At 35.9% G+C, this 23,630-nt stretch overlaps 2 protein-coding genes and 3 non-coding genes across 5 annotated transcripts in view; all 5 read right to left on the bottom strand.

The window, feature by feature from the left end:
• LOC115996030 overlaps positions 1 to 880 on the bottom strand; it is a 4,431-nt gene extending 3,551 nt beyond the window's left edge. The window contains exon 1 of the mRNA XM_031235175.1: positions 36 to 880. Within this exon, the coding sequence (XP_031091035.1) occupies positions 36 to 880 (845 nt within the window). The remainder of the gene's footprint in view (positions 1 to 35) is intronic.
• Positions 881 to 2,265: 1,385 nt separating this feature from the next.
• Positions 2,266 to 2,339, bottom strand: TRNAT-AGU. Its single transcript has one exon. It is a non-coding gene; the product is annotated as a tRNA-Thr (tRNA).
• Positions 2,340 to 5,029: 2,690 nt separating this feature from the next.
• On the bottom strand, positions 5,030 to 5,103 carry TRNAT-AGU. Its single transcript has one exon. It is a non-coding gene; the product is annotated as a tRNA-Thr (tRNA).
• A 1,761-nt stretch (positions 5,104 to 6,864) lies between these two features.
• TRNAT-AGU lies at positions 6,865 to 6,938 on the bottom strand. Its single transcript has one exon. It is a non-coding gene; the product is annotated as a tRNA-Thr (tRNA).
• A 3,545-nt stretch (positions 6,939 to 10,483) lies between these two features.
• LOC115996029 lies at positions 10,484 to 14,489 on the bottom strand. Its single transcript, XM_031235174.1, has 3 exons — positions 13,660 to 14,489; positions 11,052 to 11,289; positions 10,484 to 10,546 (listed from the first exon to the last, which is right to left on the bottom strand). Exons 1-3 carry the CDS (start codon positions 14,487 to 14,489, stop codon positions 10,484 to 10,486), a joined length of 1,131 nt encoding a protein of 376 aa, XP_031091034.1.
• Between the last annotated feature and the right edge of the window lie 9,141 nt (positions 14,490 to 23,630).

Raw genomic sequence — 23,630 nt, 5'->3', positions numbered from 1 at the left:
GAAAAAGGACCCCCCCCCCCCCCCACCGCTGTAACCTTTCACCGCAGAGTCGCAAACAAGGCAACAACCACTCCAATCTACCATCATGCCATGCATTCTCCACCACATTCCTACACCCTTCATCATGTAACCAGGCCATCTCGAACTTGAAATCCCTGCGACCCACTCCCCTCCTCCGAATGCCATCATTCACGCATAAGAACATGGCGGAATGGTCAGAACTGCGAGTTAAGATATTTTCAACGTAGGCACCGTCCTGCAGAGTGTTCCAACTTTCATTAACTAGCACTTTATCTAATCTCTCCTTCATCCAATTCTCAGTACCCTTCCCTCTCTCCCAAGTATACTGGTAGCCTTTCAAGGGCAACTGAAACAGATTGCAATCGTCCACAGCCTCCCCGAAACCACGGAGTAAAGCGTCAGGGTGTGGATTACCCCTCCTCTTCTCATGATGAAACAAGAGATCATTAAAATCCCCAAGGACCACCCAAGGCATGTCCGTAGGAAAAGCCAAAGATCTCAAGAAGTCCCACGCCTCTCTTCTTCTATTACGCTCAGGAAAACCATAGTAACAAGTCATACGCCAACACGGAGAGCTAGCTACGGAGACCTTCACATCAACGTGATTCTTATAATAACCTAACAAACTGGCAGTACAGTTCTTTCTCCAGAAGAGCGCCAAACCACCAAAACCAGCACGATCAACATAAAAAAGACCTTCAAAACCAAGCTTTACCCGCAAGCTTTCGGCTTGTGACCGGGCAACCTTAGTTTCCATGAGAAAAAGAAAATCAGGCTTCTTACTGAACACCAAGCCCACAACTTCTCGAACTGTTCGTGGATTGCCCAAGCCACGACAGTTCCAGCTTATCGTACTCATGATGATGGGCGGGTTTGGGAACCAGAACCCGCCTTGGACAAGTTTTTTGGCACATCTGTCATAGTAACATCACTTCCACTACCAGCTCCATTGCGTCTACTTCCCGGACTCGGTGCTTCCCTCCTACGTTTTGAAACTGCCACAATTCCAGATTCTGATTCCCTGCCATGATGCACCATTGCCGCTGCCATACTGTCGTGCCCGAACACCTGTGCAGCGACGAGAACAGCAGCAGGTTGCGAGGGGCCTTCGAGCGGGACTAACCACGGATCACCAACAGCCCTTGGGGCACCACGACCTGCTCCAGCACGCAACCTAACCCCATACGGGTATTGATCAACCGACAGTCGTGATTCCCTAGCTCCCAAACAGAATCTGTGAGAATGGCCAAGCATGCCACAGAAAAAACAAAAAGTGTGTAGCCGTTCATATTTGAAAGACACCCAGCTCCAAGTCTTGTCTCTTTTAACCAACTTCATGCGTCGCTTTATAGGCTGCTCAACCGGTATTGAGACACGAATCCTATAGAAGTTACACCAAGGCGAACCCACAAATCTATCATCACAACGGAGAAAAGTCCCAAGAAAGTTGCCAATCTGCTCAAGAACCACATCAGACGTGTAACCTATGGGAAGCTCATGGACTTGCACCCACATATCAACAGAATCAAGAACAACATCCCCTAGGAGGACACCATCACGAACCTGTCTACAAACTAGGGTATTGTTCTCGAAAGACCAGGGGCCCTCGTCAAGAACATACCGCATGTCTGACTCATGAAAGAACACAAACATAAACAGGTTCGGTTGTATCTCAGAAATCTGAACCCCCTTGACCGGCTGCCAAACAGATGCCATTACCTGGCGCATAAATTCAACTTTCACCAACTTAGCCGTCAAGAAACGCCCAACAACCACCCATGACGTCTCCTCCCCTACGACACCAACAGCATCACCAACCGGTTCAAACTCGAGTTCCTCATCCTCCAGGACCATGTCGGCCCAGCGCTCCGTGATACCGCCTACAGTGTCGCTGATCTGCTCCGACGCCATGCAAAGGAACATACGTCAACAAAGTTCAAAGCCGACAAGAATAGTCGGAAGAAAAACGAAGAAGAAACGGAGACCCCACGGGAAACCCTGGGAGAGAAAAACAAAACCCTAGACACGCAGGGAGATAAACTTAATATTGGACGATCTATAGTATCCTTTATAGATGTTCATAAAACTAAATCTTACATAACTATTAGCACATCATGAGGTAATGACATTCAATTTGTTATATGTTCACAAAATCAAAACTTGATGTACACGAATTTACAGATTTTGGTATTGACATTCACTATGTTCGATTTATAGAATATATATATGTTTTACTTTAGGGGGTGCTCTTGTTGAGACTTGAACTCAAAACCTCCCGCTTACTAAACAGGTGCTCTAACCAACTGAGCTACAAGAGCTACAAACAACTATGTCTTTTATATATGTTTATAAAATTGAAGCTTAATATACATAAACTACACAATACAAGCTTTTAATACCTAGAGATGTAGTGAAATGATACTAAGGAAAATGTGACTTACACATAACTTCAATTTTCCTTGATTTCGTATTGTGTGACTTACACATAACTTCAATTTTCCTTGATTTCGTATTGTTGATTTTTTATTTTACTTCAATTTTCCTTGATTTCGTATTGTTGATTTTTTATTTTTTATTTATGAAATTAATTTCTTAGAAATATCAAATTTCGCTTTTTTGTGCTTTAACATATTGATTTATTTAATTATTCACTTATAGAGATCTCTTAAGAAAATAACATATTTGAAAGAGTATTGCATTCAAGAACTTGAATTTTTCCTTGATTTCGTATTGCTGATTTTTTTGAAATTATTTTCTAAGAAATATTAAACTCTATTATTTTGTATTATTATATACTGATTTATTTTCCTATTCTCTTATAGAGATCTCTTAATAAGGTAACATATTTGAAATAGTATTGCATTCAAGAAGTTAAAGCTTAATGAATTAGATTTAAGCATGGATAACGGAAGGCAAAAAGCCACCTCATCTCTGGTTTGAAAAAATACAACCCATTAAAAAAAAAAAAACAAAGGTCAACCTAACCTGACCCACTAACGGGCAAGCCCATGACAGGTCATAACATATGGGTTAGGTTGGTCCATTTTGATATATCTAGTTCTATCTCTATAGTGTCCTTTATAGATGTTCATAAAACTAAACCTCACAAAATCAAAAAAACTTGATGTACATATTTTGGAACTGACATTCACTATGTTCGATTTATAGAATATATGTATATGTTTTACTTTAGGGGTGCTCTTGTTGAGATTTGAACTCAAGACCTCCCGCTTACTAAACAAATACACCAACCAACTGAGCTACAAGAGCTACGGATAACTATGTCTTTTATATATGTTTATAAAACTGAAGCTTAATATACATAAACTACAGAATACAAGCTTTTAATACCTAGAGATGTAGCGAAATGATATTAAGGAAAATGTGACTTACACATAACTTCAATTTTCCTTGATTTCGTATTGTTGATTTTTTATTTTTTATTTATGAAATTAGTTTCTTAGAAATATCAAATTTCGCTTTTTTGTGCTTTAACATATTGATTTATTTAATTATTCACTTATAGAGATCTCTTAATAAAATAACATATTTGAAAGAGTATTGCATTCAAGAACTTGAATTTTTCCTTGATTTCGTATTGCTGATTTTTTTAAAATTATTTTCTAAGAAATATTAAACTCTATTATTTTGTATTATTATATACTGATTTATTTTCCTATTCTCTTATAGAGATCTCTTAATAAGGTAACATATTTGAAAGAGTATTGCATTCAAGAAGTTAAAGCTTAATGAATTAGATTTAAGCATGGATGACGGAAGGCAAAAAGCCACCTCATCTCTGGTTTGAAAAAATACAACCCATTAAAAAAAAAAACAAAGGTCAACCTAACCTGACCCACAAACGGGCTAGCCCATGACAGGTCATAACATACGGGTTAGGTTGGTCCATTTTGATATATCTAGTTCTATCTCTATAGTATCCTTTATAGATGTTCATAAAACAAAATCTTACGTAACTATTGGCACATCATGAGGTAATGACATTCAATTTGTTCTATGTTCACAAAATCAAAACTTGATAACATTCACTATGTTCGATTTATAGAATATATATGTTTTACTTTAAGGGGTGCTCTTGTTGAGATTTGAACTTAAGGCCTCCCGCTTACTAAACAAGTGCTCTAACCAACTGAGCTACAAACAACTATGTCTTTTATATATGTTTCTAAAATTGAAGCTTAATATACATAAACTACACAATACAAGCTTTTAATACCTAGAGATGTAGCGAAATGATATTAAGAAAAATGTGACTTACACATAACTTCAATTTTCCTTGATTTCGTATTGTTGATTTATTATTTTTTATTTATGAAATTAGTTTCTTAGAAATATCAAATTTCGTTTTTTTGTGCTTTAACATATTGATTTATTTAATTATTCACTTATAGAGATCTCTTAATAAAATAACATATTTGAAAGAGTATTGCATTCAAGAACTTGAATTTTTCCTTGATTTCGTATTGCTGATTTTTTTGAAATTATTTTCTAAGAAATATTAAACTCTATTATTTTGTATTATTATATACTGATTTATTTTCCTATTCTCTTATAGAGATCTCTTAATAAGGTAACATATTTGAAAGAGTATTGCATTCAAGAAGTTAAAGCTTAATGAATTAGATTTAAGCATGGATGACGGAAGGCAAAAAGCCACCTCATCTCTGGTTTGAAAAAATACAACCCATTAAAAAAAAAAAAACAAAGGTCAACCTAACCTGACCCACAAACGGGCTAGCCCATGACAGGTCATAACATACGGGTTAGGTTGGTCCATTTTGATATATCTAGTTCTATCTCTATAGTATCCTTTATAGATGTTCATAAAACGAAATCTTACGTAACTATTGGCACATCATGAGATAATGACATTCAATTTGTTCTATGTTCACAAAATCAAAACTTGATTTTCACGAATTTACATATTTTGGTATTGACATTCACTACGTTCGATTTATAGAATATATATATGTTTTACTTAGGGGGTTGCTCTAATTGAGATTTGAACTCAAGACCTCCCGCTTACTAAACGGGTGCTATAACCAACTGAGCTACAAGAGCTACGAACAACTATATCTTTTATTTATGTTTATAAAATTGAAGCTTAATATACATAAACTACACAATACAAGCTTTTAATACCTAGAGATGTAGCGAAATGATATTAAGGAAAATGTGACTTACACATAACTTCAATTTTCCTTGATTTCGTATTGTTGATTTTTTATTTTTTATTTATGAAATTAGTTTCTTAGAAATATCAAATTTCGCTTTTTTGTGCTTTAACATATTGATTTATTTAATTATTCACTTATAGAGATCTCTTAATAAAATAACATATTTGAAAGAGTATTGCATTCAAGAACTTGAATTTTTCCTTGATTTCGTATTGCTGATTTTTTTGAAATTATTTTCTAAGAAATATTAAACTCTATTATTTTGTATTATTATATACTGATTTATTTTCCTATTCTCTTATAGAGATCTCTTAATAAGGTAACATATTTGAAAGAGTATTGCATTCAAGAAGTTAAAGCTTAATGAATTAGATTTAAGCATGGATCTTAACGGAAGGCAAAAAGCCACCTCATCTCTGGTTTGAAAAAATACAACCCATTAAAAAAAAAAACAAAGGTCAACCTAACCTGACCCACTAACGGGCTAGCCCATGACAGGTCATAACATATGGGTTAGGTTAGTCCATTTTGATATATCTAGTTCTATCTCTATAGTTTCCTTTATAGATGTTCATAAAACTAAACCTCACAAAATCAAAAAAACTTGATGTACATATTTTGGAACTGACATTCACTATGTTCGATTTATAGAATATATGTATATGTTTTACTTTAGGGGTGCTCTTGTTGAGATTTGAACTCAAGACCTCCCACTTACTAAACAAATACTCCAACCAACTGAGCTACAAGAGCTACAGATAATTATGTCTTTTATATATGTTTATAAAACTGAAGCTTAATATACATAAACTACACAATACAAGCTTTTAATACCTAGAGATGTAGCGAAATGATATTAAGGAAAATGTGACTTACACATAACTTCAATTTTCCTTGATTTCGTATTGTTGATTTTTTATTTTTTATTTATGAAATTAGTTTCTTAGAAATATCAAATTTTGCTTTTTTGTGCTTTAAAATATTGATTTATTTAATTATTCACTTATAGAGATCTCTTAATAAAATAACATATTTGAAAGAGTATTGCATTCAAGAACTTGAATTTTTCCTTGATTTCGTATTGCTGATTTTTTTGAAATTATTTTCTAAGAAATATTAAACTCTATTATTTTGTATTATTATATACTGATTTATTTTCCTATTCTCTTATAGAGATCTCTTAATAAGGTAACATATTTGAAAGAGTATTGCATTCAAGAAGTTAAAGCTTAATGAATTAGATTTAAGCATGGATGACGGAAGGCAAAAAGCCACCTCATCTCTGGTTTGAAAAAATACAACACATTAAAAAAAAAAACAAAGGTCAACCTAACCTGACCCACAACATTAAAAAAAAAAACAAAGGTCAACCTAACCTGACCCACAAACGGGCTAGCCCATGACAGGTCATAACATACGGGTTAGGTTGGTCCATTTTGATATATCTAGTTCTATCTCTATAGTATCCTTTATAGATGTTCATAAAACGAAATCTTACGTAACTATTGGCACATCATGAGATAATGACATTCAATTTGTTCTATGTTCACAAAATCAAAACTTGATTTTCACGAATTTACATATTTTGGTATTGACATTCACTACGTTCGATTTATAGAATATATATATGTTTTACTTAGGGGGTTGCTCTAATTGAGATTTGAACTCAAGACCTCCCGCTTACTAAACGGGTGCTATAACCAACTGAGCTACAAGAGCTACGAACAACTATATCTTTTATTTATGTTTATAAAATTGAAGCTTAATATACATAAACTACACAATACAAGCTTTTAATACCTAGAGATGTAGCGAAATGATATTAAGGAAAATGTGACTTACACATAACTTCAATTTTCCTTGATTTTGTATTGTTTTTATTTTTTATTTATGAAATTAGTTTCTTAGAAATATCAAATTTCGCTTTTTTTGTGCTTTAACATATTGATTTATTTAATTAGTCACTTATAGAGATCTCTTAATAAAATAACATATTGTAAAGAGTATTGCATTCAAGAACTTGAATTTTTCCTTGATTTCGTATTGTTGATTTTTTTTAAATTATTTTCTAAGAAATATTAAACTCTATTATTTTGTATTATTATATACTGATTTATTTTCCTATTCTNAAGAAGTATACTTTGACTCCACTAGCACCAAAAGAAGTGTACAACCTACAAGTGCAATCAAAAAAATTGAGAGAAGAACTTGCCCAAAAGGCAAAAGAGGCCATAAAGGAAACCACTAGTGGAAAACAAAATACCATAGCTATTGTAGTATTATTACTCCCTAACTGACTCTGCTACACTTGCAGCTTAGGAGTAGAGGGTCTGATAATGGGACAATTGGATATATTATCAATCTGACCCGGATACAAGGAACAAGAGCACAATAATAAAAGCAATTAAATGTAATAGTTGCATACTTATTACAGAGCACCGTCTCATTAAGGAGCAACGGTTATGAAGAGCAACAAACACTTATTGAGAAGAACACTACAGTTATTATAGGGCCCATTAAAGTGATCATAGCCGTTGTACTTACTAGTATAATACTCTCTAGACAAAGCATCAGCCATCAGTAATAAAAGTAGGTGACATACATGTTATTCCTTTAAATTTGGCAAAAAAAAAAAACCTCCCTAAGTCCCTAACTAACAAGTGACACAGTTGTCTGCCCAGACAACTCAATTGGTTTCTAAGTAATAGATTGTAGGCAAGTAAGCGACATGATTTGAGCAATTCTAGTCAAGTTGATCGTCGGTTGACTTAGTAACTACAAGATTACAAGTTCGACTCCAATAAGTGCAGCCTATTAATTAAGACAATCTAAATGAAGAAAAACACTTCTTTACCAATGAGCTGAGTAATCCAAAAGTCGAGCTAGAACTAGAAGTAGGGTCATGGGATGATCACGGTTTAGTTTGAATTAAACTGCGTACTATAGTAACCTAATTAGAACTCAAAATATAATGTTCCAATTCTAGTTCCAAATTGGGGAAAAAACTGTGTATAATTCTAAAAAGTCTAGAGGTTGAGTGTCTTGGGGGTATGGTGTGTAATGAATGGGTGAGGGGTATGGATTTGGAGAGTAATCTTGTGGTGGGTAAGGATATTGTGGTAGATTGAAATCTAGTGAAGGTTGTGGGAAGGAATTTTGGCGTGAAGGTTGAGAAAAATAACACGAGTCTTGGTAAGGTTGTGGTGGGTAAGGATTTTGGTAGTTTGGAGTGTATTGAGAGTATGAGTTTTGGGGGTGGAAATGTGGTGGATGAAAATATTGGGATTGAGCATCAAAGTAATGGTTAGGAGGTGGGGCTTGAGATGTGCAAGGATTTCCATATCCATCATATTGGTTAGCCCCATAAGATTGAGAATCATAATATCCTCATTGGAATGCATACACATCCATGGTAAATTCTTGATTGAGTGGTGAAAGCTCTTCCTAGGGCTGGGCACATTTCGGGTCAAGCCCAAAATTTCACGGGTTCGACCCGAGAAAACACAAATCAGGTCGGATTCGACCCGTTTCGGGTCCAACCCGAGTAAGGCTATGCAATAAGGCTGTTATATGGTTCGAATTTCGGATTTACAATATTAGAATCGGATTCGACCCGAAACCCGAAAATATGGATACTATATAAATAGACTTAGGGTTACAGGGGTCTCTTATTCCTCCGCTCCGCCCCTTTTCATTCTCGCAATTCTCCCTCTCTCTTCTTTCTCTGTTTCTCTAGCGACTTCCCATATCTACTCTACTTTGTCTCTAAGATCTGAGATCTCTATCTCATCTTCTTCGGCCAGTTCACTAGTTCTACCTCTCCATGGAACTGCAACTCCGACTCCGGACCTCTCAGTATCGCCTTCAACGAATCATCGTTCACTCGTTCAGCCACTCGGCCCATTCTCGGTGAGTCCCCTCTAAAATCTGACTTTCACACTTCAGAGTTGCCTTTGTTGTTCATTCTCTCACCCCACTAAATCTCTTCACAGGAAACCCTAGATCTCCTTCACAGATTTCCTTTGAGGATGACCGGCGTGCAGTGGCGGAGCCACATGTGAGTTGCAGGGGGCCTTGGCCCCCCGCCAAAATATATTTTTCTATTAGCATTGTAGTAAATTCTTGTTTTTTGGCCCCCCACCAAATATTTACTATTTTGCCCCCTCCAAGCAAACATGTAGAGTGAGCTTTATATTATTTACTTTTTGACTTTCAATCCCAATTCTCAAACTATCTAAACCAGATTGCAAGAGAACATCGCTCACAGCATGGTTCGGACACCCTTCGCCTTAATCGCATGTTCTTCTCATCTTCTCATCTTCTTCAAACTTCAAGCTCCAAATGTACATGTGTAACTTTCCATTTCTTGAATGCATTTATAGTTTTTAAAGCATTTGAATTTTTGTAGTTCTGGACACACTCAGGGTGCGTTTGGTTCGCACATGGGAATCGGAATCGGAATGGGTATCAAATACTTGGTAATGGTAATGGGTTTTGGTGAAAGTATTTAGCATGTTTGGTAGTTGGGTGGAATGGGAATGATTATTAATAGTTGAGGAAGAAAGGAGGAAGGGAGATGAAACCCTTATTTAATAAGGGTATGGGTTTTGTCATTAATAGGGTATTCCAAACCCATAGTAGCATTCACAAAACCTATCAACCAAACACAAACAATCACTTTCATACTCATTCCTTATGCCTAAATCCACCAACCAAACACACCCTCAAGCTTGATACAAATAAAGAATTAAATAGAGAATTGTTAGAAGATGGTAATGGGAAATTGAACCCAAACATCTATTTGGGAAGACTATTTGTCAATAAGACAACACTACATTTTACTTGAATATTTTGAACATGTGCGACAACTTCCTGATTTTAGAACACTAGAAAGTATTTATGATCTATGTCAATAGTTGGTGAATACGAGAAAATCGTACATATATCCTCTTGTGTTTAGAGTAGTAACTCTTATTCTCACACTTCCAATATCTACAACTACTACAGAACAAACGATTTTATTTTTTTGCCATGAATATGGTCAAGACTACACTTCGTAACAAGATGGAAAATGAATTTCTTAATGATTGTTTGTTAGTATATATTGAAAAACAAATTGCAAAGCAATTTAGTATAGATTCAATTATAGATGATTTTCGTGACATGCAAATAAGACGTTCTAAATTTTAATAAATTTGTAATATAATGATGTATTTTGGAATATATTAAGTAAATATTAATGTATTTTATTATTCTGTCTGAAATTATGATTGGCCCCCCGCACCAACAAATCCTGACTCCACCCCTGCCGGCGTGGCGGCGTTCCCCTACTCAAAGGGCAAAGGCCAAAGTCGGCCATGAATATCTAAGATCCTAACAGGTAGTGTATTAGTTTTATTTTTTTCTATTTTTTCGTAGAAAATATATGTTTGGCCATGAATATCTAACATCCATGCAGGTAGTTTATTAGTTTTTTCATAGAAAATATATGTTTTTAACTTTGTTTGGAAAAAGTATATAGTCTACTACGTACTAATCTGTGTGGCTGTGCTTAAAAGTTTTATTTTTTCATAAAATTTCTTTAAACTTTACCTGTTTGTTTGTAGTTTTGGGTGGCAGCAGATGCTTTGCTATGTATTGATTTTTATTTTCCTGACTCATGGAGGTTTTTTCTTTTTTTGTGTTCAAAGAGTTTTTATTTTATTTTTTAAATATTAGTGACTTGAGCATCACAACAATGAGCAAATTAAATATAGAGAAGCGACTATGAGCTTGCCCTGGGTTGGCAGAATTAGATATGGTATTCAGTCCATCATAAATGGACGCAAGTACAGGGATCGCGAGGTTTAACCTTTGGCCTGTTGCCATCAAACTTGCCATCTTGAAAGTTGTGTAGCGAATAAGTCGGGTAGCTTTGATAGGGAGTACAAACACACACAACCAACAGCATAGATATGCCGCTAGGTGGGTCTCCTCTTCAAGTTCAGGGGGAATTCCTAGCTCAACGAAAGGCGTTCTAGTCACTTTGGTCCAACCCTTGAGTGCGGGGATCTTGCCGCTTGGATTTTGGGTGTTCTTTGGACGACTCTTCCTCTTATCATTTTTACTTAGTATGGGCCTATCATAAACTTGCGGCCTCCTACTCCAGAACTCTATCCACTCGTTGACATGAAGCGAGCGATCCTCATCTTTCTGATTGCGAACACCACGTGGTCGTTTACGCTGATTGTAAAGGTAATTGTACGCTTGGAACAGATACTTGCAACATTGAGGGGTAAATCCATGGTCAGCATCTGACCCTGTCAATTCCAAAGCATTGGGGACATGTTCGTCGTAAATGTCGCCAGATATTGGTAGGCCGCAGAGTACATGAATGTCCCAAAGTGAGATCGAGAGCTCGCCGGCCGAAGTAAGCAATGAGTTGGTCTTGGGGCACCACGCTTCGCAAAACGCCTGAATGATATGTGTTGAATGGTCATATGTGAACAAAGAGGCATATATGCCATCGTAGATCGTCACGGCTTCCAAGAGGTTACGATGCCTACTGAGTATGACCTCGGTCCATTCCCAGTACCCCTTGGTGAAGCTGAACTCGCCCTTGAAGCTAGGGTGTTGATTCCATGAGGCCTTGTCCTCAAGTATCTGTCTCCCTAAGGTTGGGANAGAACATCGCTCACAGCATGGTTCGGACACCCTTCGCCTTAATCGCATGTTCTTCTCATCTTCTCATCTTCTTCAAACTTCAAGCTCCAAATGTACATGTGTAACTTTCCATTTCTTGAATGCATTTATAGTTTTTAAAGCATTTGAATTTTTGTAGTTCTGGACACACTCAGGGTGCGTTTGGTTCGCACATGGGAATCGGAATCGGAATGGGTATCAAATACTTGGTAATGGTAATGGGTTTTGGTGAAAGTATTTAGCATGTTTGGTAGTTGGGTGGAATGGGAATGATTATTAATAGTTGAGGAAGAAAGGAGGAAGGGAGATGAAACCCTTATTTAATAAGGGTATGGGTTTTGTCATTAATAGGGTATTCCAAACCCATAGTAGCATTCACAAAACCTATCAACCAAACACAAACAATCACTTTCATACTCATTCCTTATGCCTAAATCCACCAACCAAACACACCCTCAAGCTTGATACAAATAAAGAATTAAATAGAGAATTGTTAGAAGATGGTAATGGGAAATTGAACCCAAACATCTATTTGGGAAGACTATTTGTCAATAAGACAACACTACATTTTACTTGAATATTTTGAACATGTGCGACAACTTCCTGATTTTAGAACACTAGAAAGTATTTATGATCTATGTCAATAGTTGGTGAATACGAGAAAATCGTACATATATCCTCTTGTGTTTAGAGTAGTAACTCTTATTCTCACACTTCCAATATCTACAACTACTACAGAACAAACGATTTTATTTTTTTGCCATGAATATGGTCAAGACTACACTTCGTAACAAGATGGAAAATGAATTTCTTAATGATTGTTTGTTAGTATATATTGAAAAACAAATTGCAAAGCAATTTAGTATAGATTCAATTATAGATGATTTTCGTGACATGCAAATAAGACGTTCTAAATTTTAATAAATTTGTAATATAATGATGTATTTTGGAATATATTAAGTAAATATTAATGTATTTTATTATTCTGTCTGAAATTATGATTGGCCCCCCGCACCAACAAATCCTGACTCCACCCCTGCCGGCGTGGCGGCGTTCCCCTACTCAAAGGGCAAAGGCCAAAGTCGGCCATGAATATCTAAGATCCTAACAGGTAGTGTATTAGTTTTATTTTTTTCTATTTTTTCGTAGAAAATATATGTTTGGCCATGAATATCTAACATCCATGCAGGTAGTTTATTAGTTTTTTCATAGAAAATATATGTTTTTAACTTTGTTTGGAAAAAGTATATAGTCTACTACGTACTAATCTGTGTGGCTGTGCTTAAAAGTTTTATTTTTTCATAAAATTTCTTTAAACTTTACCTGTTTGTTTGTAGTTTTGGGTGGCAGCAGATGCTTTGCTATGTATTGATTTTTATTTTCCTGACTCATGGAGGTTTTTTCTTTTTTTGTGTTCAAAGAGTTTTTATTTTATTTTTTAAATATTAGTGACTTGAGCATCACAACAATGAGCAAATTAAATATAGAGAAGCGACTATGAGCTTGCCCTGGGTTGGCAGAATTAGATATGGTATTCAGTCCATCATAAATGGACGCAAGTACAGGGATCGCGAGGTTTAACCTTTGGCCTGTTGCCATCAAACTTGCCATCTTGAAAGTTGTGTAGCGAATAAGTCGGGTAGCTTTGATAGGGAGTACAAACACACACAACCAACAGCATAGATATGCCGCTAGGTGGGTCTCCTCTTCAAGTTCAGGGGGAATTCCTAGCTCAACGAAAGGCGTGCTTGGATTTTGGGTGTTCTTTGGACGACTCTTCCTCTTATCATTTTTACTTAGTATGGGCCTATCATAAACTTGCGGCCTCCTACTCCAGAACTCTATCCACTCGTTGACATGAAGCGAGCGATCCTCATCTTTCTGATTGCGAACACCACGTGGTCGTTTACGCTGATTGTAAAGGTAATTGTACGCTTGGAACAGATACTTGCAACATTGAGGGGTAAATCCATGGTCAGCATCTGACCCTGTCAATTCCAAAGCATTGGGGACATGTTCGTCGTAAATGTCGCCAGATATTGGTAGGCCGCAGAGTACATGAATGTCCCAAAGTGAGATCGAGAGCTCGCCGGCCGAAGTAAGCAATGAGTTGGTCTTGGGGCACCACGCTTCGCAAAACGCCTGAATGATATGTGTTGAATGGTCATATGTGAACAAAGAGGCATATATGCCATCGTAGATCGTCACGGCTTCCAAGAGGTTACGATGCCTACTGAGTATGACCTCGGTCCATTCCCAGTACCCCTTGGTGAAGCTGAACTCGCCCTTGAAGCTAGGGTGTTGATTCCATGAGGCCTTGTCCTCAAGTATCTGTCTCCCTAAGGTTGGGAGTGCGCTTGAGTAGTCCACATGTTGTAGACCGGTTTGTAGAACCCATGTCTTTGACGGCTGGGCTTCAGCGTCAACGGTCCAGTTTTCCACTCGATATGGCAATGTAGGGGCCGGAAGATTTCTCGGCGTCATTGGTGGGTAGATGATGAAGGACGTGCTATTTTTCCTGGTCACATCCTTCGATATCTTAAGTTTCCTTTGCTTATCAGCTTCCACCGATTCCCAAATTTCCACCATTGTTCAAAGATGGTTCTGGGTATATGAATCAAAGAAACCAAGCCCGGGGTGTCAACAATTTATAAAGCAAGGGAAGAATTCAAGGCTCAAAGGAAATTGACAAATGTCTAGAGGAAGCTTCATATATGTTGTATGCATACACATATGGTCATATATCTACCCATCATATATTATGACGTGTGTACACACATTACATGGCGAAGCAAGTATGTACAGCATATATAAAGCAATTGTATGTGCACACGCCAGATGGAGTATAAGGAAAAAGTAAAAAAGCAAGGCAAAGGAAATGCATGTGAAAGATTAAACATATATGCGTGGTCACCACATGCGTAATATTGAAAAGGAGAGAAAGGCCATACACCATACACATTACATATATTATGGAGGTGTATATACGTGTGTACACGCACTCCAAGCAGATGAAAGGGAAAGAGTTTTGTAAATAGCAAAGGGAAAAGAGACAGTGGGGAAAAATAAACCTGGATTATGAATGTGGTGATTGTGGTCCACGTGTATGTATGTTCCGACCCTACGTTGTGCAACCTGCAAAGACAACAAAACAAAAACCTTCATGTCATATACACTACGTACTGCTAAACAAAAAAAAAAACAAAAACAAAAACAAAAANAAAAAAAAAAAAAAACAAAAACAAAAACGAAAAAAAAAAAAACAACAAAACAAAAAAAAGAGAGCAAACATATATATATTATATATACACCTACGTACTGTCATATATATATTATGTACCCACACTACACCCAAAACAAATATATATATAATATAAATAAATAGGGTTATATATATATATATATATATATATATATTAACAGTGGTCACATATATATACATATTATATATATATATATATATACACGACGTATGGGGGAGAACAACAAAAACAAAAATGGATTATATATATGTATATGTACTGTGTACTGCCACAAAACAACCAGAGAAAAAAAAGAGAGAAAAAAAAGCAAAATTACACACAAACATACAAAGTTGAGGGATTATATATATTATATATATACGTGTCTACACTACATTCAAAGCAAAATATATATATAAGAATTATGGGTTCAATGGACCGTGTATGTATATACATTGCTCCCTATATATACTTATTACTCACGCCAGTAATAATGCAAAGGAAAAAAAGCAAAAGCTCCATGTGACCATGTTGGTAGTGGGTGAGAGAACAAAGCAATAGTGATCGAATTGTTATTTCAAAAAATAGTGCTCGCACTGTCCAAGGCAAATGCACGTGGCTCAAGGTAACACAAGATGTGTACAATAAAGTCAACATTAAATATGGGTGTCAGGTTAAATATTTCAAAGGCAGCATAAAGTTAAATAAAGAGAGATGGATTCATGAGGAGAGCTCAGCCGAACGGTTTTCACCGCTGCGTAACAATGTCCGCGTTGGTCGCCGTCGAACTTTAGAATAAAGCTGGGTGATGGTCTACTACAGAGAATCCATATCAGATTCTTTCAAGGCGCCGCCACAGCGGCTGGGGCAGGGTGTCGTCGAGCATCTCATGGCGACATGTTGAAAGCTTGGGCGCAGTAGTAGACTACCAGATGTGGAGGGCAATCCTCAAACAAGGACAAAAAAAAAAAAACAACCCAGGAAATAAATTCCCAGGAAGCTCTGGTCCACTATTGATGACGCCAAGAGTTTGAGCAAGATAGAAACAAGTCCAGACAGGTCTTCGTTCACAAACAGGGGGGTGACGATGGAGGCGTGCCGGAACAACACCCTGCGGTGACAGAAATTCCGCCGGTAGCTGCGAAATTCCAAGAAGGTGGCAGACTATTCTCGGCGGCGAAGCAGTAACAGATTCATTGGCGGTGGCAAGGTTTCCTCTTCTTCGTCGATTAAGACGACAGCAACGTGCCGGAGCACGTGCCTGGCGAGCATGCAACAGCTTTCATCTCCGACAACGTGACCGGCGGCGAGAGTTAGATGATAACAGAATACACCTCGAGAAAATTAATTCATGGGTGATTCCTTGCGTCTCCGTAGTGGTTTCTTTTCCTTCATATGCGAAGGCGACGGGTCGACGACGACGATGTGCCGGAGCAACACCCTAAGGTAACCATATGGCGATGGCAGTTCGTGAGATAACGGCAACATGCCGGAGCATGTGCCAGGCGACGCTTTGACGGATTTTTTCTTCGACGATGGTGGCCGGCGGCATGAAATCCGACAATGGAGGACAACGACTCGAGAAAATTAATTCCCAAGTGTTCCGTTCCAAAGTCTTCGCGTGTCTCTCATTGTCTCGTTGATATGCTCCAATGACAATGAAGGTTCAACAATCGTGAAAAAGAATTCTGGAAAATCAATTTCCAAAAAGCTTTCGGTCCACTGTGAGTAACAGCAGCGACAAGGAAGAACCAAACAATGGTAGAAACATTCTGGAAAAGAATTAATCAGTTTCCAAGAAGTTCTAGTCCAGTGTTTATGAAGAGGGTGAGCCAAGCAGTGGCGGAAGACAACCCAATAAATTAATTCGGGGGAAGCTCCGGTCCAATGTTTGTGAAGATGGCAAGCTCAAACAATGGTGAAATACACCTCAGAAAATCAAATTTTCGGGTGTTTTCTACCCAATGCTTCGCGTATCTTGTTCTTCTTCTTTCCTGTAAAAGAAATCAAGAAAATAGTATATTGCAAGAATTTAAATTACCTCAGAAGGTCGAAGGTCGACTGCAAGGACTCTGTTTCTTGGTTTGAAGAAAAGGAATTATTGAGGCCTATTTATACTTGTGAAATGCTGGAGTTTAAATGGGTTTAGAACTCAGAATACGCTGTTTATCCTTATCAAATTGTTGCACCAATTCTTATCAATTTCAGAGTAAGTGGTTGAATGTGTGATAAGACTCCAATTCCAGTTGAAGTTCTAAAACTGATTTGTCATTTGCGGGTGTGAGCTGCTGGCGAATTCGTACATGGGAGATTTTCGTACATGTGCTGAGAGTCCAAATTCTGGAAAAGAAATTTTTATTGTAGCTAAAATTAAATTGAATTTTTTGACTCAAATTAAAACAAACAAGGTAGGCTTTTGATGAGATTGTTCACACAATTGGGCTGCTGGACGTGTGCTGCAAACATTGACAACAAGTTTGGTCACACTATTACCTGCAAACATTGACAACAAGTTGGGTCTCTTGGACTATGTTTATTTTCGAGACTTCCTTCTCTTTGCATTTGGAGCACGCCAAGTAAGTCTCAAAGGGGCAATTTGTTGGCACTGAAAATTTAAACAATATTGTTGGGCCGTGATGGATGATGGGTTATCAAATTAATTACTTAATTTTGTTAATTGNATGATGGGTTATCAAATTAATTACTTAATTTTGTTAATTGGACTAATATTTATTTAATTGGGATGATTTAATGGCCCAATAAATAATTAATTGGTTTAATTACTTAATTAAACGTAATTGGATGTTAGATTGTTCGGCCCCAATTGAAAGAATATTTAATTGAGTTGGACTAGACTATTGGATCAATTGGACTGCTCAAATTGACAGGCTCGGACTTGGTTTGGCCCATCGAAAATACATGTGGATCATATAATTTTGGGAAAGATGTGGATATTATAAATTGGTTCATAAATATAAAATTATGAACCTGGACGTGATGGTGTCCAAGTACATTCCTTCTATTTAATTCAAAATATTAAATTAAATACAAAGGGATAGGGTTGTTAGATTTTCTCTACACACCCACCACTATAAATAGTGGTTCCATTTTCAAGGCATTAAAGGTCAGAAGACTTCGAAGCTCTGAAGATCTGCATCTCATCGGGAGCACGCCTACAATTTATTTGCACCGAGCACCTGCAATTATTTGCATCGAGGGATACGCCTGCAATTTATTTGCACCGGGAGGACTCACCTGCAATTATTTGCACCGAAAGACTCGGCACGCCTCCAGTTCAGCATACTCTGAACTCGGTCTACTTCCAGTTCGGCATACCCCGAACTCGGCATAACTCGGCACGCCTCCAGTTCAGCATACTCTGAACTCGGTCTACTTTCAGTTCGGCATACCCCGAACTCAGCATAACTCGGGATAGCTCGGCATAACTCGGCACGCCTCCAGTTCGACATACTCCGAACTCGGCACAACAAGGCATACTTCCAGTTCAGCATACTCTGAACTTGGCACACTTCCAATTCGGCATATTCCGAATTCGGCGCACTTCAAATCGGCATACTTCTAGTAGAGAATCAGAGGACTCCTATACAGAGATTGTACCCTTCCGTTTGATATATACTACTTATTGTAACCGATATACTTTGAATTTTGAAATATACAATTCAAGTTTTTTCGCGTTTACAGTCATCCCTAATGTTATGTTTGCAATTAACATATTTTGTACATGTAGTTAATTAGTAGTTTATGTATACGTAGTTATCATGTTATATGTCTATAATTATTATGCAATGTGCTTTCAATTTGTTTATCGATACAAAAACAATTAATAAGAGGTATAAAATCTAAAAATTATTTTTAGAAATATAATTTGCCGCCCGTCTATTTAACAGTCTTTCACGGATTCACTGCCTCAATAGTTTCTACATGTGGCAATACTTTCCACGTGAGTCTAAAAAAGTTAAAAAGTTAGGTTCGAGCCATGTCCTTACAAGTTACAATCTAGGTTTTTTTTTTTTTTTTTTTTTTNATGATGGGTTATCAAATTAATTACTTAATTTTGTTAATTGGACTAATATTTATTTAATTGGGATGATTTAATGGCCCAATAAATAATTAATTGGTTTAATTACTTAATTAAACGTAATTGGATGTTAGATTGTTCGGCCCCAATTGAAAGAATATTTAATTGAGTTGGACTAGACTATTGGATCAATTGGACTGCTCAAATTGACAGGCTCGGACTTGGTTTGGCCCATCGAAAATACATGTGGATCATATAATTTTGGGAAAGATGTGGATATTATAAATTGGTTCATAAATATAAAATTATGAACCTGGACGTGATGGTGTCCAAGTACATTCCTTCTATTTAATTCAAAATATTAAATTAAATACAAAGGGATAGGGTTGTTAGATTTTCTCTACACACCCACCACTATAAATAGTGGTTCCATTTTCAAGGCATTAAAGGTCAGAAGACTTCGAAGCTCTGAAGATCTGCATCTCATCGGGAGCACGCCTACAATTTATTTGCACCGAGCACCTGCAATTATTTGCATCGAGGGATACGCCTGCAATTTATTTGCACCGGGAGGACTCACCTGCAATTATTTGCACCGAAAGACTCGGCACGCCTCCAGTTCAGCATACTCTGAACTCGGTCTACTTCCAGTTCGGCATACCCCGAACTCGGCATAACTCGGCACGCCTCCAGTTCAGCATACTCTGAACTCGGTCTACTTTCAGTTCGGCATACCCCGAACTCAGCATAACTCGGGATAGCTCGGCATAACTCGGCACGCCTCCAGTTCGACATACTCCGAACTCGGCACAACAAGGCATACTTCCAGTTCAGCATACTCTGAACTTGGCACACTTCCAATTCGGCATATTCCGAATTCGGCGCACTTCAAATCGGCATACTTCTAGTAGAGAATCAGAGGACTCCTATACAGAGATTGTACCCTTCCGTTTGATATATACTACTTATTGTAACCGATATACTTTGAATTTTGAAATATACAATTCAAGTTTTTTCGCGTTTACAGTCATCCCTAATGTTATGTTTGCAATTAACATATTTTGTACATGTAGTTAATTAGTAGTTTATGTATACGTAGTTATCATGTTATATGTCTATAATTATTATGCAATGTGCTTTCAATTTGTTTATCGATACAAAAACAATTAATAAGAGGTATAAAATCTAAAAATTATTTTTAGAAATATAATTTGCCGCCCGTCTATTTAACAGTCTTTCACGGATTCACTGCCTCAATAGTTTCTACATGTGGCAATACTTTCCACGTGAGTCTAAAAAAGTTAAAAAGTTAGGTTCGAGCCATGTCCTTACAAGTTACAATCTAGGTTTTTTTTTTTTTTTTTTTTTTTGGACCGTTACAATCTAGTTTTTAAAGTTAGCAAGGGCGAATTCTAAAAAAACTGCCATATTCAAATGGTTAAAGCCAAGTAATAAAAGTGAAACTAGAATGGTTATATAGAGTATTATTTTTATTATGCTATTTTTTTTATTGAATTCTAATACCTTAAAATTTCTATAATAATTAGAGCAGCTAACTGTCTGAATCACTTCAACCACGATATAGTTTATCACACAATTATGGGGAGTGTCATTAGAGTAATCAGGGATGACAAGTTCAATTAGTCATAAGATATCCATCCAAATTCTACCCACATGGATCATATTTTTTTGGGCTTTAGCGAGTGGTGTGTTGGGATGGATCTTAAAAATTAAGACTGCAGTCACCCGGGTTACAGGTAAGTTTTTTTGTTTTTTTTTTTGTTTTTTGTTTTTTGATTTTTTTTTTGTTTTTGTTTTTTTAATAACAAACTTGCATAGAACCCACTCGACCCACGATGTTATTTTATATATAATTAATAGTAAAATAAGTACTAGTATTAGTTAATTCGATCTAAAAGTTTCTATAACTCATGTTAACTTCTTTCTTTTTTTAGTACAACTTTTACTAATTTTAGTTCTAAACTAATAAGTTTATTTTGAAAAATTAACAATTTAGTTATTATATTTGAATATTTTTATTATATTAAAACAGAACTTTATGGATAATATACTAGGCCAGTGTCACATGGACTAGCCTAAGAGAGTAACCGGATCAAGAAGGCCCAAGAAGAAGACCAACTGCAGAGCTACCGATGAGTGCAATAAGGATTGGACTTAGTATTTACAATATAAGTAAAATTAGGGCTTACTATTTGTAATGTAGGCAAATTATTGTGTGGACCATGGTCCACACAGCTGTGTGGACCATAATAAAATGTGCATTTTTAATGTACTAAATGTACATTATTTTTGCACTGAATGTACATTATTTTTATACTATAAAAATAATGTACATTCAGTACAAAAATAATGTACATCCCCTGAATATAATGTACATTATTTTTATACTGAATGTACATTATTTTTATATTGAATGTGCATTATTTGATAGTATAGTCCACACAGCTATGTGGATCATGGTCCACACAATAATGATTGTGTAATGTAACAAGGACTCTCAATATGAGGCAAATCAGTATTCTTAATCCTTATAGGGCTCTAGGCCCAAAATATTTATAAATAGACCTCCATACATGGAGGGAGGACAAGCAATTGAGTAATACAATACGTATATTCTCTCCATATATTTTTCCTACATTTTTCTTATATTCTTGCAATTCTAACAGGTAGTGTTGACTTGCCTTTGACTACCCAAAGGTCATAAAACTAACAGAACTAATAATTTTATTTTAAAAAAAATTAGCAAGTTAGTTATTGACTGTGTTTGGTAATGTTCTCAAAATAAGCTAGTAGCTTAAAATAAAAGCTTATTTTGAAACGCTGCTTCAGGTAGCTTTTCAAAAATAAGCTAGTAGTTTCTTAAATTTTTTTTCCATCTTTATCCTTATTATTTTATATAAATGACATCATTTATCATTCCCAATTAAAACTCTTTTGGATTTTTTTCTTCAATATGTTTCGTTGTAATTTTAATTTGATATTTGTGTTTGAACAATAATTTTTGTATGAATTGATTTTATTTATAAACATCTTGTTTTACTTTATATATTTTCAAATATATGTTCTTACTTTATATTTTATTAAATTATATTGATTTTATTATTTTATATTTTAATATGTAAACAGACCTATTTAAATTTAAAACTATTTAACTTTTATGAAGATGTCATTTTTAGTCGTTTTACATTTATCAACTTATCAAAAAGTTAATTTTACCAAACACTTTTAAGCATAGCAGCTAGCTTAACAGCTCTTCAGATTTCAGCTTCGAGCTTATAGCTTTTCAACTTTCAGTTACTTTTCAGCTTTCAGCTACCTTTTCAGCTAGGTTTGCCAAACATAGCCATTATATTTAAATATTTGTATTATTTTATGTTTTAATATAACTAATGAATTTTAGTATGTGTAATAATTTAAATATTATTATTATTAAAAAAAAAAAGATAATACGCATTATGTACTCATTGTGGGTACTTGCATCTAGGGGTACAATAAATTTTTAAAAAATTCACCTATTACGTGACAAGGAAGGGATGTAGGTGGGTGTAGAAAGTATAACAGTGAGTTGAGTGGTGAATTAAGTCACCTTTAACCTATTGTCATTCCTAAGAGTATAATAGCTTCCAATCAAGTAATACGCAATATTCTTAAAGCATGTAAACAAGAGATGAGTTTCCTGGTAACATGGAGGATAAATCTAGTACCCAGGGAAGTGAACAGAGCTGCAGACTTTATGGCGAAATCCTTCATAGCATTTCCCAATTAAAGGCATGCACGTAAAGACAAATCCCCGGGCTACTACCTATTTTAGAGGATGATAGAGATGGTCTTCCATCTTGAAGATACATGTGTAATCATAGTTAGGCTGTGAACACTTTGTCGGGTTACCCCCTCCGATTTAAATAAAAATAATAGTTTTCCTAAATATAATGCACCCTTAGAGTGACATTTTTTGTCACACAGTGTACTCACCACAATTTCGACTAATTTATCTTGTCTTGAAATTAAAGTGAAAATTTTTAGAACATATATTATGGTGTAGTTCAAAAATATGGTATTAATTTTTTTTTTCTTTTTGTGTTTTGCCCTCTTTATTCTTATATAAAATTTAATTTTATCATTTGCTTTTTTTTTTCTCTTTTTTTTTTTTTGGTTTTGAATTACGATATGATGTTACACTAAACTATATTTTAATCCATAAAAGTTTCAATATAAAAAAAGATAAAAGTTATTTAATCACAAATTTCATTGTTTACCTGTTCAGTTTTGTGACAATCTTAATGCGGCGTATAGTATGTGAGTGCCAATCAAGTGTTTCAAACTTTCACTCTAGTATGAAACACATGCAAGTGGTGATTTATGTGTTTATCATATTTCTTATAAGAGTCATTTCCATTTTTGGTCCAACTGTTATTGGGCCATTGCCAA

This window comes from Ipomoea triloba, chromosome 11 (assembly GCF_003576645.1).
Source record: "Ipomoea triloba cultivar NCNSP0323 chromosome 11, ASM357664v1".
Taxonomy (NCBI): Eukaryota; Viridiplantae; Streptophyta; class Magnoliopsida; order Solanales; family Convolvulaceae; genus Ipomoea; species Ipomoea triloba.
Note: the sequence above shows the minus strand (reverse complement) of the source record. Positions and strands in the feature narration are given on the sequence as shown.

Coding starts and splice junctions, on each gene's coding strand:
- LOC115996029 (XM_031235174.1), bottom strand. CDS start 14,489: ATGGTGGAAATTTGGGAATCGGTGGAAGCTGATAAGCAAAGGAAACTT. Junction 11,290..13,659: donor AAGAGTCGTCCAAAGAACAC/CCAAAATCCAAG, acceptor TCCAAAGAACAC/CCAAAATCCAAGCGGCAAGA. Junction 10,547..11,051: donor GGTTAAACCTCGCGATCCCT/GTACTTGCGTCC, acceptor CCCTTTGAGTAG/GGGAACGCCGCCACGCCGGC.